Here is a 15,184-nt window from a genome sequence, read left to right on the forward strand (position 1 = left end):
ATCCGGGTCAACTGCCACCAGGGCCTGGCCTCCGTTGGCAAACGTGTGGTCAAAGGTGAGGTTGCCGGGCACCCTGCCAGGAAAGGCCCTCACCAATGTGACCTCGCTGCCCCTCGCTGTCTCACACGGTCCCACTCTGCCCTACGCTGTCCCTCAAGGTTCCGATGCCCCACTCTGTCCTTCCTTGTCTTGAGCTGTCCTTGATGTCCCACACTGTCCCACCCTGTCCCGCGCTGTCCCTCCCACGCCGCGGCCCGCGGGCCTCGTGGTGAGCGCGTGGCTGCAAACTGCAGACGCGTCCCCCACCCCAGGCCGGCCCAGCAGAAGCTCCGCTTGCCTCCCCCCGGTGCCCTCAGCCCACCCACGCGGCGGCGGCCCGCGGACAGGGGAAGACAAAACCCTCCCTGGGGCTGGAAACGGTGGAAACCCCGCGCGAGGCGCGGTGCCGCCTTTGGGTCGGGCAGGAACCGCGGCCGAGGCCGGGCGGCCCGCACACTTCAGAGGAAGATTCCCGGGAGGGGGTTCTCTGAGCTGGGCAGCGGCCACCCGGATCCGGCAGAGGGGAGGCGCCCAGACCGCGGCGGCCCAGAAACACGGCCCTCGGGAGACAAAGACTGCGTCTCAGCGGGGCCGCGCGACACTGGCGGACCCCGCGCGAGCGCCTCCGGACCCCACGCGAGCGCCTCCGGACCCCACGCGAGCGCCTCCGCCGCGATATCGCCCCTTTAAGCGGCTCGCGCCCGGAATTGGCTGCGCGGGGGAGGTGGGGCGGCGAGAGGCGACGTCACGGCCCCGCCCACTCGCTATATAGTGAGGCGGCGACGGCGGCTGAGTGCGAGTGGGAAACGCTAGTGGGAGCGGGTGGCCGGCGAGCGGCGAGGCGCCTGCGCGGTGTCCGGGCCCCTGAGCCCGCGGCGCTGAGACAGCCGGGACGGACATGCGCGGGAGGGCGCCGTGGGGCAGCCGCGGCTTCGCTGGGGTAAGGGGCCTGCGGGCGGGGGGGGGGGGGGGGGCGCCGCGCCCCTCAGGGCTCCGGGCGGCTCACTACGCGGGGCGGGTCCCCGGGGCGCGGAGAGGGTCGCCCGGTGCAGAGTCTCCCGGGACGGAGGGAGGGGCCGGCCCGGGGCGCCGGGGACGCGGCTCCGGGAGCGGCGAGCCGGGGTCCTGCGTCCGCGGGCTGGCGGCGGCCTCGGGGTCTTTCCTCCTCCCGCTGGGGGCTGCACTAGTCTGGTCCACACCGCGCGCCCGCCAGCTCTGTCCTGGGAGCTGCGGGGGGCCGGGATCGGCGCCGGTTCTGACCCGCGGTTCTTCTGCCTGGTCTCGGCGACGACGGTCATCCCCAGTCGGTGTTCTTAATTCATCCGAGCAGCCCCGCGCCCTCCTCCCCCCCTCTCCTCCCAGGAACGTGATTCTTTGCTGTGAAGGTCCTAAATGCTGCCTCAGATGGAAGGAACTGTAGAATTCTGTGTTCGAAACGACAACACTTATTGATTGGCCAGTTCTTGTGTGTGTACGTGTGTGTTTATATGTATATCATAGTCTTATACAAATTAGATGACTCCTTTACCAGGATTGATACTGGATTGGTGCTTGCGAAGTCTATATTAAGATTTCGTCATTGCTCGAAAGAAACCAGTGTCTTACCTGATAAAAAAATATGAGTAGAGTGTTAGTCATAAACGTAAGTGCAATCAGAATAGAGACTGTAGCTTTAAAAGAGATGTGTTGGTGACTTTAGGTGCACCTGCAACACAGGTAGGGCAGGACTGGTTTCTAGGCAACTGTCGGGGGTGAAGAAAGGTGAGGTTAAAATGCCTTTTTCCCCCCCTTCTGGAGAACAAGTGTTCTACAAAGTTTCAGGCTTTTATAAATCTGTTAAGAATGCAACGGGGATATGTTTGTTCAGGAGACTGAAGCATCTAAATAAGTTCACCATATCTGGTTTTGCCTTCTTTTTTCAACTGCATTTCTTTCTTTTTCTTTTTTTTTTAATCCTTACTGGAATTATATAGTTGTAAGTGAAGTTTTCCTTAAACCAAGGCATTTTGGTACTCATTTCAGAAAATGACCAAATTTTGCTAAGACCAAAATAAAAGAAGTCGGTTCCTTGTTAACAGGCCGACTATGATTGGTTATCAGTATGTTATCAATCAAGCTTTTTTCCAGATATTAGCAAATTTGAAGAGAAATACATATGGGTTTTAGCATGGAGTTCAGACACTGTTCATCTTTGCCTTCACTTCATACAGAAGTTTCCTTTTCAGCTGTGTGTTCTTGTGGACACTCACTGGTAGGTGGGAGAGGTCTGGGAGTAATAATTTATAATCTAACAGATGTTAGACTGTAAACTCCTTAAGGGTAGGAACCCTGCCTTGCACAACTTCTGTCTTATGCAGCTTTGCACATAGTTGATGACTGATAAATAATTGCAGGAAAGCATATTTTACATTTTAAAGCTCAGCAGGATAGGGCCAGTCGCTGATAAAGTTCGGGAAGCAAATCTGTTGTTTTTTTTTAATGACCGTTATGAAATGTCTGAATTATTCATATTTTGGGCAGATAGGGAAAACCACTGTCGTGATGCACTGGGTTTCCTACTTTCGGTTCACAGTCTATTCTAGTTGCTCTTTCTGTGAGATTTAATTATACTGTAGACTTGAGTTTTTGTGTGAAAATAACTGCTGCTCCTCAGAGGAGCCAGATAATATTTCCTTTCTGCTAATAGTAATGGTAGCTTTTAAAAGCAAGTCACCTGGGACTTCCCTGGTGGTCCAGTGGATAAGACTCCGCACTCCCAATGCAGGGGGCCTGGGTTCTATCCCTGGTCAGGGAACTAGATCCCGTGTGCATGCTGCAACTAAGAAGCCCGTGTGTTGCAACTAAAGATCCCATGTGCCACAGCTAAGAGCTGGCACAGCCAAAATAAAAAAGTTTGAAAAAAAATCAAGTCACCTAAATTACGGGTGCAATCTAACATGCTTGAAACTGACCTGAATGTCTACATACCGTGAGGTTGCTTTCAAAAGGTGACCAGAGGAGGAGAAAGGTGGTGCCAGGGGTAATTCGAGGAACTGGAATGTCACAGACTCCCGCCATGGAGGGAGTCTGCTCTTAAGCTAAATGCATTTGTGTGGGTACCTCATCATCAGGATTTCTGTGGCATCCTTTGGTGCTGGCGTTTGGCCATGCGTTATAAAAGCTGAGCGGGATAACTCAACAGGTAAACGAAATCCAGTTGTGGCATTCTGGCATTATTCGCACGGTATAAACATGCTGTGTAAAGATAGGTAAAACTGGTGAGTTTTGGGGTTCTGAACATACGTTACTAGCTTAAATACAGAAGTTCGTTTTAAGGTAGGGGGAAGTTAATGTGGGATTCAGATTTCAGAAAAGGAAAAAGGATTCTGCGATATGGAGTCCTCGTTGATAATTGAATCCAATTCTTTATACCATAACATTGGGCAGTATTACCGAAAGGCCATTGAATATATTTTTAAAATGTGGGGCTCTGGCTATACGACGTAGCCCTTTTCAACTCCAAAGTGCCGTGATTCAACAAAAGATTACAGTTTAACAGAGGAAACAGTAGGAAGGTCAGGATGAGAAGACATTGTCCAAAAGCTCTTGTTAAAGACCCCCAGAATATGAAACTCGATGAGTCACAGATTGGGATTTGAAAATACTGTTCCTCTCTGCGCGGAATGCTCCTCTCCTGACTCTTCTCATGGCTGCCTTTTTTTTCATCGTTTAGATTCAAATTTGAAAAGTCACCTGAGAGAAGCCTGCCCTAGTCACCTGTGTGAACAGGTTCTTCTGCCTCCTTGCCCTCTCCTGTTCTCCGCTCATTCCCTTGGAAGTGACCACAATCTGAAATAGTGCGCTTACCTCTTACCTCTCTCCTCGCTAGACCGAACCTTAGTCAGCACCACCTAGCGTCGTATGTAGTCCAGAATAAGCATCCGATAACTATTTGTGAAAATAATGGAGCCCTGCCCTCTAAAAACCAGTGAGCCAAATGCATGAGCTGAGTTCAGGCTTCCCTGCGCAGCTGACCAGCGCTTGGGTCCTGTCCTTTGTGTCAGTTTCTCCATCTGTAACCAGGAATGTCAGGAGGAGAAACGTGGCTGTCGCCTGAAATGAAGACACTCTAGAAAGGAGAGGTGGTGAAAGTGTAGTGGGGAAAATGCTAGATTACAGGGCAGAAGAGCCGCGATGGCCCTTTGCCAACAGGAAGATGCTTAACCTCACTTCATTTCCTCCTCTGTAAAATGGCGACTATAATCCCTGCCTCCTCTTACAGGGATGCCTTGGGGATCAAGTGAGATAACATGTTAGAAAGTGTTTTGTCGTCTGTGGACCGCTTTCCAAATACAAGACATTTTGTCATTAAATTCTGGATTTTACAATAGAGCCTGATTATCACGACCCACAGGGATCCATGCTGGGAGTGGGTTAAAAGGAGGCCCCTTGGGTGTATGTAGGGACCCCTTTTTACGGGCGGAGACAGACCCGCGTATATCAAATACCATCTTGTAACGGGTTATATGATGGTGGGGCATCCACGTGTCACTGAAGGTTGATGGTTTCAAAGAACTGTTTGAAGTGGTCACGGAATATCAGACTGATAACTTAACCCACCTTTTCCAGAGGATACATAGGACAGACCTGCAAGTAATAACTTGTACAGGAGAATTTGAGGGAGTTGAAGTATAATAGGAACTTTCTTTCATAGGCTAAAGGTTGCCCAAGAAAAAACTATTACCAGGACAGTCTGTCTGAGCCACCCTGAAACCTTGAGCATCGTAGTGGGTCAGATCTTCCCCCAGTTTAATTAAGAGCTTGGAGAGCCGTGTGGTGTGTGGGAAGAGCCTGGCTCAAGTCTGGGCCCCAAGTTCCTTAGCTCTGTGCTTGCGGTTCCTCGGCTGTAAATGAGGGTGGTAATAGGCACCCACCTCCCAGGGTTGTGGAGAGGATTAAATTAGTTAATACACATAAAGCACTTGGAACAATGCCTGTCAGATAAGTGTCCAGCGAACTAGTTATTATCCTTACTGGGTTTCTGTTCACTGTAACAATCTCGAGTTACCCATTGGGTGACTTAAACGCTCATTAATTAAATTTGAAGTTTTAGACTCGCTTCCTATCATTAGACTATTGTGCTCATTGTCGTTAAAATTTGAATAGAAATCACGTATCTTTCACAATTAGAAATCCACCGTGTGTATGTCTAAAAGGAATAATATTTTTCCATCCAGTGTGTCTTTGTGTTCAGCTGATGCTAGCGCTGTGTAGGAAAAGGACAAAGGACAAAAGAATCCATTCCTGCTGTGGGGCGTTTCTGCTCTGTCACCAGAGCCGTGTAGGAGACTGAGGGAATCCAGAGGCTGTCGGTGACCATGGTAGTGGAGGAATACGTTTTCTGTTGGCTTGCCATTTCTTAAAATACTTAGCTGGAGAATATTCTGCATTATTTCAGAGCTTAGGTCACCTAGCTTTGACCGCGACAGTGTGAAGATCAAACATTTTCCTGGTTGCCGTGGTTTTTCCCACCTACAAATGGGCCATCACGGGCCAGGTGCAGGGCTGCAGGAGGACAAAACGTCCATCCCCACCACACTGGGCCACACGCACATCTTCCCTGAAACCACTGAGTTTAGTTACGTGTTACTAACTTCAGATAACACACTTTTAAATCATCTGGGCATTTAACGCAGCGGCTGTTGGTGCGTCCACAGTAGCGGGGCGCTCTCCTACCTTGCTGCCCCTCCTCCCTTCCCCCAGATCATGCCTATTAAAGTGAAATCCGAGAAAAACCCTGAATTAGGGCCTGTGATTTTTGAAGAATCTTCTGCTTTTAGTAAATCAGCTCAGGCCGCACAACACTATAGCGATCGTAAACACTGAATGTGTCAGGCGAATGTCAAATAAGTTTTCTCCTTTTATTAACGGAAATTAAAATCCTGTAAAAGAGCTAAACTGAGCGTTCAGTGCAGATCGCTTGGCCACCAGTGCTTTGGACACGAATCACAGTAAAAATAGTGAGGTGTGGTTTTGTTTTCTTTGCTTTTTCATTTTCCCGAAGGTGATTATTTTAGGCATCTTCAAAATGAAAGATGAGTTGGTTTACTTGGGGAGGGTCTAAAATCATGGTATTTGTCGTGGTCTAAGTCAGTTTCTTTTCACAGATTTTGGCTGTGAATATAGTTACCTTATATCTCCCTGGGTATGGAAATAGATCGGTAGGTAATTGTTACATGCAGCTGAGAAGACCATTTATCACCCTGAATAAACAGAAATCAGGTTCTTAAACCAGATTGAAAGAAGGAAATTACATCACACTTTTAAATAAGGAAGCACTGGGCAGAAGTGGATGAGTTGTGGGACAAAAATGTGCCCCTCCCCCTCTCATGGATTGCCTGAGATTTATTAATGAGATCTGTGGCCAGGTAAGCCTATCTAGGTTATTGTCTCAAGGTAGCCTGTTTTTTAAAGAATAGTCTCAAAGAGGCTATCCTCAAGCAAAAGCCATGTCATTTCACCTATTTGATAAAGGATGTGCAACGTGCTTTTGGGTGTAACCCTTTTTTTTTTTTTTTTTTTTTTTTTTAAGGAAAATGACCTTAAATTTAGCAGCAAAAACACAGGAGGTGCGTTACAATCCAGAAGAGAGGAGAAGGTGAAATTCAGTGTTTCTAGAAAGCATCCCCCGATTGCTTTAAGTAGACATTTAGTAACAGATGCCAGTTGGGAAAGTTACACTGTTAACCATTTAAGCTTCTAATTTTTTACCCAGTCTCAAACTGTCCAGTTTGGATTTTGGAAATGAATTTAGTGGAAATTCCTTGCTGGCTACCCGTCCTAGACTTGTTCCATTATAATTGGGCAATGTCAGCAAATGTTAAGTTTATCGCTTACACACCTGTGTTTTTCCCCTTCTTCACTGGTTTGTATTATAAATTCCATAAATCTTTCATGTAATTACTTTTTTAAAAATGAGATGAATATTTTCTCAAGATCCACTTACTAAGTATGTGTCAGAAATGAATACGGTCAGGATCTGTTGGGGCGGTGGGAGTGCTGTCCTAGAAAGTTAGGCTGATAGAAGGGCACCAGGGGCACAGAACAACCCGAGCCCTGGACAGCCTCCTCTGGCTTCTCCCAAGGGAGCGGGTTCGTGGAGAGGGTGGCCCTGAAGCCTACATTGATTCCTAACAGCGATTTGGGGAAAGGAGAAGCAAGAGCTTGAGAAAGGTAGATGGGGGCCTCGTTGTGAAGGCCTTCAACGCCAGACCGAGCAGCTTGCGCTGAGCAGCCCTTGAAGACTTTGACGAGGTTGGAGCAGTGGGAGATGAGGAACAGCGATCTGGTGTGCAGGGTGGGTGGGGACTTTCAGACCCGAGGCAGATCTGGACGGAAGGAAGATAGGTTTGAGAAACAGCGTAGAAATAAGCTGTGGACCTTGGCGATTGAAGGTACATCTGCTGTAACTCAGGTTAAAAATGGTGCCTTTCGGAGACGTGTGATCTGCTTAGACTGTGAACTGGTTTGGGAAGGGGGAGGGGATGTGCAGTGGGTGACAGGAGGCCTTTGGTTAGTAAAGTTGGAGATGCCAGGGGACCATCCGACTGGAAAGGTAATCACCAGACAATAGGAAATGCAAAGTGGAGGCTTGCGCCTGGGCTGGACTCGGGTTTCGGGAAGCTTTCAATGTAGAGTCGAAGCCCTAGAGGGGGATGAGAACTCCAGGCAGCACCGGGTTGTAAGGAGAGAAAGTAAAGGGACAGCCTCAAGAAACAAATGGCTTTAGGGGTTTTGTTTTGTTTTGTTTTCCTTGAATTAAAAAAAAAAGAAGTGATGTTAACAGGAAAAAGTAGTTCACACCTGGGATGGGTATTTAACAGCATTTTTGACACAAAGGCTAAAAATTAGTTCATGTATTTGAGAAAAGTTACTATGCCCAAGGTTATTGAGACCCTGGTCTATATACCAGGCTGAGTGGATTCACATTAGCTTTCGTATTGTTTGCATTTCATCGCACAATGCCATCTTGGACTTATAGGTCCTGGTTTTCCCACGTAGGTATCTTTTTGCAGCCGTTTTCCTAATGAATTGTAAGGTAGAGCTAGTTTTACAGTTACAAGGGAACAAACTTCGAAACACGGCAGCATCAGTTAAATTTCACTTGAGCGCCGTGTTTCTTTTTGACTCGAGGTTGACCAAATTGATTGACTTTTTTTTTTTTTTTTTTTTTTTTTTTTTTTACAGAGGAGTATACATATTGAACACTTCCAGAGTTTTGAAAGAGGCATAAAAGAATTCCAGGTGGTTGAGTTTACAACCTGAGGAACACACTTTAAAAGTTTCCTTCCAGACCCCCTGCAGGTTCCCTTTTTTGAGTCTACAGTTGGGAGTTATTTTCCAGAAGAAGAGAGCACACAGTGACACTGCCCTGGGAGCTCCCCGTGCGAGCCAGTGGGAAGTTTGGACAGTTTCATAACATGGCCCATTCACAATTCCCCATTGAAATGTAGAGGCAGGTCACCTTCGATGAATGCACAAAGACACTATTGTGGTCACAAGCGAGCTGCCTCAGTGAACACAATTCTTTTTATACTAAAAAAAAAAAAAATTTTTTTTTCTTAAGAAAGCTAACAAGGAGGTGATGGAAACAATGACCGAAAAATAACTTTTTCTAGAACGTGTACATAATGTTAAGGGACCACTGAAATGGAAGTCCAGAATTCCGAGGTCATTTCAGCAGAGGCGATGGTTACACAATCACCCTGTTGAAAGCGAAGATTTAGATGGCATTCGGAGGCCGACCCACAGTAATTACTGGTAGTTCTTGCTGGCCTGCAGACAGGTGAGGGCTGGGCCTTCACCGTCCCCTGCAGCACTTTCCTGTAATCTGGATGGGCGATCTTCAAACGTGTGCTTTCAAACCAGTCAGATACCATATTCTTCTTCCTATCTGGCCTTTCAGTTTTCTATCGCCACAGATACTGTCCCTGTCGTCCTGCCAGTGCTTGCAGATTGCTCAGAAACAGCACCCTAGACCACCGGGCAGGGACACAGAGGGTGTGTCTAGCAATTTTTTGCTAAAGATTTTATCTTAAATTTTTCTTAGAGCTTAACTGCATTCAGGGGAAGTAAAAACACATTTGCTTTGTTCCTGATCTTAAAAACCAACCCTCAGAAACAACAAAAAAAGACCTCCCAATAACTTAGATTTCTGAAATGATGGGGGTTTCCCCCCCCTTCTTAATCACATATCTTTAGAGACCGATGAAAGAAAGATAATGCTTGACTATTAGAAATAATATTTTAAACCTGTTGAAATCTCTGCCTAGTATATGAAAACAGCTGACTTCGGGAGAGTAAAAAGCTGAGAAGGGCTGATCGGACCCCGTCCTCCTTTGTCACTGAAACATTAACTGTCTGCATTCCTTTTTACGTGAAAAAAAATGAATCATAAACATTTGCAGAGTATTTTTTTAGACCCTTAGCTTTAAAAAAAACAAAAAATAAACCCTGTGCCTTACATATTGTTTACATTCAGTTGCTGCTGACAATACTAATAGATGGCGTTGTACGAACGTTCACTTACTGAGCACCTGCTAACGTTCAGGTGGTGATAATTAATGATTGGGGTGCAGCCTCTTTCCTGAGCTCACAGTCTTGTAGGGGGTGACGGATTTGACCCTGAAACAAAACTCTGACCTGTGTGCCCCTCCCCCAGCATAGCACCCATCTCACTCGTCTTGTGTCACCCACAGTCCTCAGCACGGCACCCAGCTCTCGGTTTGTGCGAAAATACTTGCCAAGAGGATGAGAAAGCGTTAGAAAGTGTATGTACACGTCGCACAAGGGGCCAGTGTGACACGGAGACTTGACAAGTGACGTCCTCACCTTATTCTAAGCAAACATGCGTATCTGAAGACAGGGCAGACGTGGATGCTAATAACGAATACACCGCGGTAATGAATACGGAAAATGGGGACTGGGGACTCCAGACACATCTGACAAGGGGGCGGAGGGGTCTGAAGGTGAGGAACTGCTGGGTTAAGAAAACTGTAATCCATGCCTCGCAGCTAGGCAGGACAGACGTAAATTACTAGGCACTTCACAGGGGAGAATGTGGAGAATGCAGTCTTCAGTTTGCCTTTAAAAGGGAGGAGAACGCTATCCAGGCCTCTGCCGAAGCCACCGTGCAGAACTTGATTTCCACGGGAGAATGGAAATGAGTATCTTCACATGTAACGAGTTCTTTTTTCTCGCAAAAGTAGTAACTGGAGAATTTGTCTTCCCGGGGCCCACTCCGAAATACAGAATCCAAGTAATGCTGGGCTTGTGGGGTTGGTCATCAGGGGCCGAGTATAGACTCTCCTGCTTCATCTGAGCGTTGGGTCTTAGAGAATATTGGTGTTGCAGATTGGAACCCAGTAATTTCTGAAATTACTTGTGTAGCTCGGGGGTCGGGGTGGGATGAGCTCCACTCTCAACACAACCACACGCTGGAAGGTCCGTGTGTGTGCTCTGGCGGGTGAGGCCGCTGTGTTGTGCAGCTGTCAGCGCGCAGGACCTCTGCCTCGGCTGGCGACGGTCTGTTTCCCACTGGCTGAAAGCATCTCACATCCTGGATTAGTACATAGCCCCGCCCCCCCCAAAAAGACTTATAATGTCTACATTTACGTACCCTCGTGAAAAGTAAGAGCTAGGTAACATAAAAATGGAAGAACTGGGCTTCCCTGGTGGCGCAGTGGTTGAGAGTCCGCCTGCCGATGCAGGGGACGCGGGTTCGTGCCCCGGTCCGGGAAGATCCCGCGTGCCGCGGAGCCTGCGTGTCCGGAGCCTGTGCTCCGCAACGGGATAGGCCACAGCAGTGAGAGACCCGCGTACCGCAAAAAAAAAAAAAAAAATGGAAGAACTGAGTGGAAGTCGGTCGTGGAACGTTTCTATTCCACAGCCCCCGAAATTCTCTCACCGTGGCGAGTTGCGCGTGTTTCGGGATTGTTCCCTTTACTCTCTCCTCTGTATCCCCTCTAGGAAATGAAAGCCACTGGCTGACCACACATCCCTCCCTGGGCTTCATGAGTTTTAAGACTTCCCAGAATAAGGCACAATGTCCATGGCCGGAGTCGCTGCTCAGGAGATCAGAGTCCCGTTAAAAACTGGGTTTCTGCACGATGGCCAAGCCCTGGGGAGCCTGAAGGCCTGCTGGGGGGGCCGCGGCGAGTTTGAGAAGTAAGTGCAGGACGTGGGGCCGCTGGAGCCTGAGTGTGTGACGTCCGAGTGAGGGCGGGGACGCGATTGCTGCCTGTTTGTCACCAAGGTGTCTGTCCTTTCCTTTCAGCGGCTTTTTGAACATCGACCCCATAACCATGGCCTACAGTCTGAACTCGACGGCGGAGCACCTAACATCCATAGGTATGTGTCCTGAAAGCCCAAGCGCCCCTGGCACTGGGGGAGGAGGGTGGTGGCAGCCCCTCGCGTGAGCTTGGCCTCCAGAGTTATTTTCTAAATGAGGGAACGACCTGAGCTGTTTCCGACAGGAGCCGGTCCCCTAGTGGCGACAGATTCTGAAGCTAAGCGTGTTCTTAGCCGCCTTTGCACCTCAGCCTGAGTCACTGGGTCTCCCCGTGGGGGTGTGAGCTTCTAAAGGCGTCCCAGCGATGAGACATAATAACTCTCAGGAACCCCGGACAGGATCTCTCTTCTTCCTGATGAGCCTCGAATGCCTGTTCGAAAGTGACAAAGCGGTATAAGTGTTGACAAAAACTTAGAAGAGTGTGTGTATGTTAGTCCTTCTAACGTGAACCTGGTGTTCCTTAGATTTTTGCCAAGGGCTGCTTGTCCCATCGCAGGCGAGTCTCTGGCTCGCGGTATTGCAAGGGGCCTGGTGAGGCTCTGTCCTATCTCAGGGCCGCCCTGAGTGTGCTGTGTGGTCCACCTCTCAAAGGACCAGGTTGGTGCAGGCTGGCACTCGCGTAAGTTACATGCTGCTGGCCTTCTGTGGATTCTGCACACGTCACAGAACCTGTCTGGGGCGTGTGGGCATGCGCCGCGCACGCGTCCAAGGCAGATAGAAGAGGTCGTTTGTTCTTTGAACCAGATCAGGTGCGTTCCCAACCTCCGGGCCCTAATTACGCCCGTGGGGCTTGCCTGGGTGTGCTTGGCGTTCCAGCGGCTGGGGGTTTGGCCAGGAGCGACCCGGCAGAAGGTGGCAGGAGCGCGGGCAGCTGAGGGCGAGCGTGGTCGATCTTGGGTAACCTCTCGGGTTCCTTCCAGGGCGCGCTTCCAGGTCTGCTCCGATGAACGGCAGCCACTTTCCGGAGCACGGCCCCTCTGCCAAGTCTCGCCTGCCCCCTCTCATCATCCCCCCGAGTGAAGGCTGGGGGCAGCAGGAGGAGGGTCGGGTGGCGTGTGGATTGAAGAAGCTGGCAGTGAACGGGGTCTGTGCCTCCACGCCCCCGCTCACCCCCATCAAGACGCCCCCGTCCCTCTTCCCTGGCGTGACTCCCTGCGAGCGGGGCTCTAGGCCCCTGCCACCCCTGCCCATCTCCGAGGACCTCTCCCTGGACGAGACGGACTGCGAGGTCGAGTTCCTGACCAGCTCGGACACGGACTTCCTTCTAGAAGACTGCGCGATCTCCGAGTTCAGACCTGACGGCCCTGGCAGGCGCAGCTTCCGAGGGTGCGGACAGATCAACTACGCGTATTTCGATACCCCGGCCGTCTCGGCCGCGGATCTCAGCCAGGCGCACGACCAGGCTGCTGGGGGGACGAGTGCCAACCCCCCTCTGTCCCAGGCCCACCGGAGACTGAGGAGGTCTCACTCAGGCCCCGCAGGGTCCTTTAACAAGCCGGCCATCAGGATCTCCAGCTACGTGCACAGGGCTTCTCCCAACTCCGATGACGACAAGCCCGAGGTGCCCCCCCGGGTCCCCATCCCTCCCCGGCCGGCCAAGCCAGACTACAGAAGGTGGTCGGCCGAAGTCACTTCCAGCACCTACAGCGACGAGGACAGGCCCCCCAAAGTCCCGCCGAGAGAACCCTTGTCCGGGAGTAACTCCCGCACCCCGAGCCCCAAAAGTCTCCCGTCTTACCTCAACGGGGTCATGCCCCCCACGCAGAGCTTTGCCCCCGATCCCAAGTATGTGAGCAGCAAAGCCCTGCAGAGACAGCACAGCGAGGGGGCCGCCGGTAAGGTCCCCTGCATCCTGCCCATCATTGAAAACGGGAAGAAAGTGAGCTCAACGCATTATTACCTGCTCCCTGAGAGGCCGCCCTACCTGGACAAATACGAAAAGTTTTTTAGGGAAGCAGAAGAGACACACAGGAGCACTCCCATCCAGCCCCTCCCTGCCGACGGCGGTGTCTTTTCGGCCCCAGAAAAGCTGGATTCGAAACCAAGAGTGGATCTGGCAGGCCACGTGAAGCGCAGACATTTCTCCTACGTGGTTTCCCCTTAGACCCTGGGTCCTGGCTCAGCAGAGGTGCCGCAGCAGCCAGCGGTTTTCCTGCAGTTCTGCAGCCTGATGGCGGTTCACAGGAAGACGGGGCAGGTCGCAGGGTCAGAGAGTCGAACTGTCTGTCTTAAAGAGAAGGGTTTAGAGGGTCGTGAGGTGCTGCCATGCTGAGCATCCCTGACCGTGTTAGTGGCGGAGAAAAGTCTGCTCAAGTCTGTGATTTAAAGATGTGATGCGGGAAGGAAGGATGGGGACATTTCTGTACGTGCTCACGTTATGCACCCGTACCTACACTTGTGGTAAAGGCGTAGATCCTAGTTGCAAGTTAACCAAGTAGTTGCTATCTTAGAGTAATATATATTTAGAATGATAAAAACTAAAGCTGGAGGATGGCTCCTGGCAGACTGAAGACTGAGCACATGGAAGAGAATACAGAATACAGTATTGTTTAGATCGAAATCATTAAAAAAAAACACAACTATTTCTTCTTACTAAGTTGGAGGATTTCTGGCTCGGAGGCCTGTTCTGTTTTGTCTTATTCATCTTTGCAGGCAGTTTTTCCATGGAGGGCAGGGCATTCGTTCTTTCCGTGATTTAACCTGCCTCGTTCAAGTCATCCCAAGACCTAAATCCTTTAGGTCTTGCTTTCTGGTCTGTTGAGGGGAGGGATGGCCACATATTTGGTACCGTATTCTCACCTGTCCGTGTCTCACATCTTGAAAAATGGGAAGGTAACAGAATTAGTCAGTCATTTTTCCTTACCATTCCTGCTGTATTCTACCCCCCACCCCCACCCCACCCCGAAACACAGGGCGCTCGGGGGGGAAAGCAAATTAAACTCTTCGCCAGTGTTGAGGATGTCAGTTGAAGCAATAATGAGACAGCAATGCGGTTGAGAGGATCTGTGTGGGGACGTGTGTCGTGGGTTTTTTTGTTTTGTTTGTTTCTTGTTTTTTTGTCCTGGGTTTTTTCCCTCCCCTTTTTTAGACTGTATAAATAAATGAATACAACACAAGCTGGCCTTGTGTTGCTGGTTCCTCTTCAGTATTTCCTGGGGATTGTTTGCTTTTTAAGTAAAACACTTCTGACCAACAGCCCAGTATGTCTTAAGAGCAGAGGTCACCTCAGCACTGCTTTGGAAACTCTCACAGTCGGCTGCTCCGCTCGGAGAGCTCACGTTCCCATTTTCACAAGCTTTGCTGTATTTATCTTGTGTAGAGCCGCACAAAGGAGACGGTGCTTAGTGACAGAAGTACCTTACTGCGACGTTCTTCATGTTAAACAAGCTGTTTACAGTTTAAACTGCTGAGTGATGTTATTTGAGTTATTTAAAGCTTATATTTTAGTATGAACTAAATGAAGGTTAAAACATGCTTTAGAAAAATGCACTGATTTCTGCATTTATGTGTACAGTATTGGACAAAGGATTTTATTCATTTTTGTTGCATTATTTTGAATATTGTCTTTTCATTTTAATAAAGTTATAATACTTATTTATGACACCGTTAATAATGTTTCTTGCCTACACTCTTATAAAGTTTTGTGTCTCGAGGGAGGGGGAGGGGAGGTGTAAAAAAAAAATTTGTGTCTCCAGTAATATGACAACATGACCATTTTTAAGCACAAGGGAAGATTTTTAAGCAGTCTAACATAGGCTTGAAATTTACCACCATTCCCTAAAATGACAGACGATTTAAGCAACGTACATTTAAGTA

General features: G+C 49.3%; 1 protein-coding gene across 2 annotated transcripts; it reads left to right on the forward strand.

Annotated features, from left to right (window-relative positions):
- Window positions 1-826: 826 nt before the first annotated feature.
- On the forward strand, window positions 827-14,964 carry ERRFI1 (ERBB receptor feedback inhibitor 1). 2 transcript variants are annotated; one of them, XM_027110300.1, is made up of 4 exons: window positions 827-979; window positions 11,047-11,244; window positions 11,333-11,427; window positions 12,289-14,964. In XM_027110300.1, the coding sequence occupies exons 2-4, from the start codon at window positions 11,123-11,125 to the stop codon at window positions 13,470-13,472; spliced, it is 1,401 nt and encodes a 466-aa protein (XP_026966101.1). In that variant the 5' UTR covers window positions 827-979; window positions 11,047-11,122; the 3' UTR covers window positions 13,473-14,964. The 2 variants fall into 2 exon arrangements, with proteins under 2 accessions (XP_026966101.1, XP_026966102.1); XM_027110301.1 differs by having other exon boundaries at window positions 828-979; window positions 11,354-11,427.
- The last annotated feature ends 220 nt before the right edge of the window (window positions 14,965-15,184 follow it).

The sequence above is a fragment of the Aethalodelphis obliquidens genome, unplaced genomic scaffold (assembly GCF_003676395.1).
Source record: "Aethalodelphis obliquidens isolate GAN/ISIS:26980383/991018 unplaced genomic scaffold, ASM367639v1 scaffold9, whole genome shotgun sequence".
Lineage (NCBI taxonomy): Eukaryota > Metazoa > Chordata > Mammalia > Artiodactyla > Delphinidae > Aethalodelphis > Aethalodelphis obliquidens.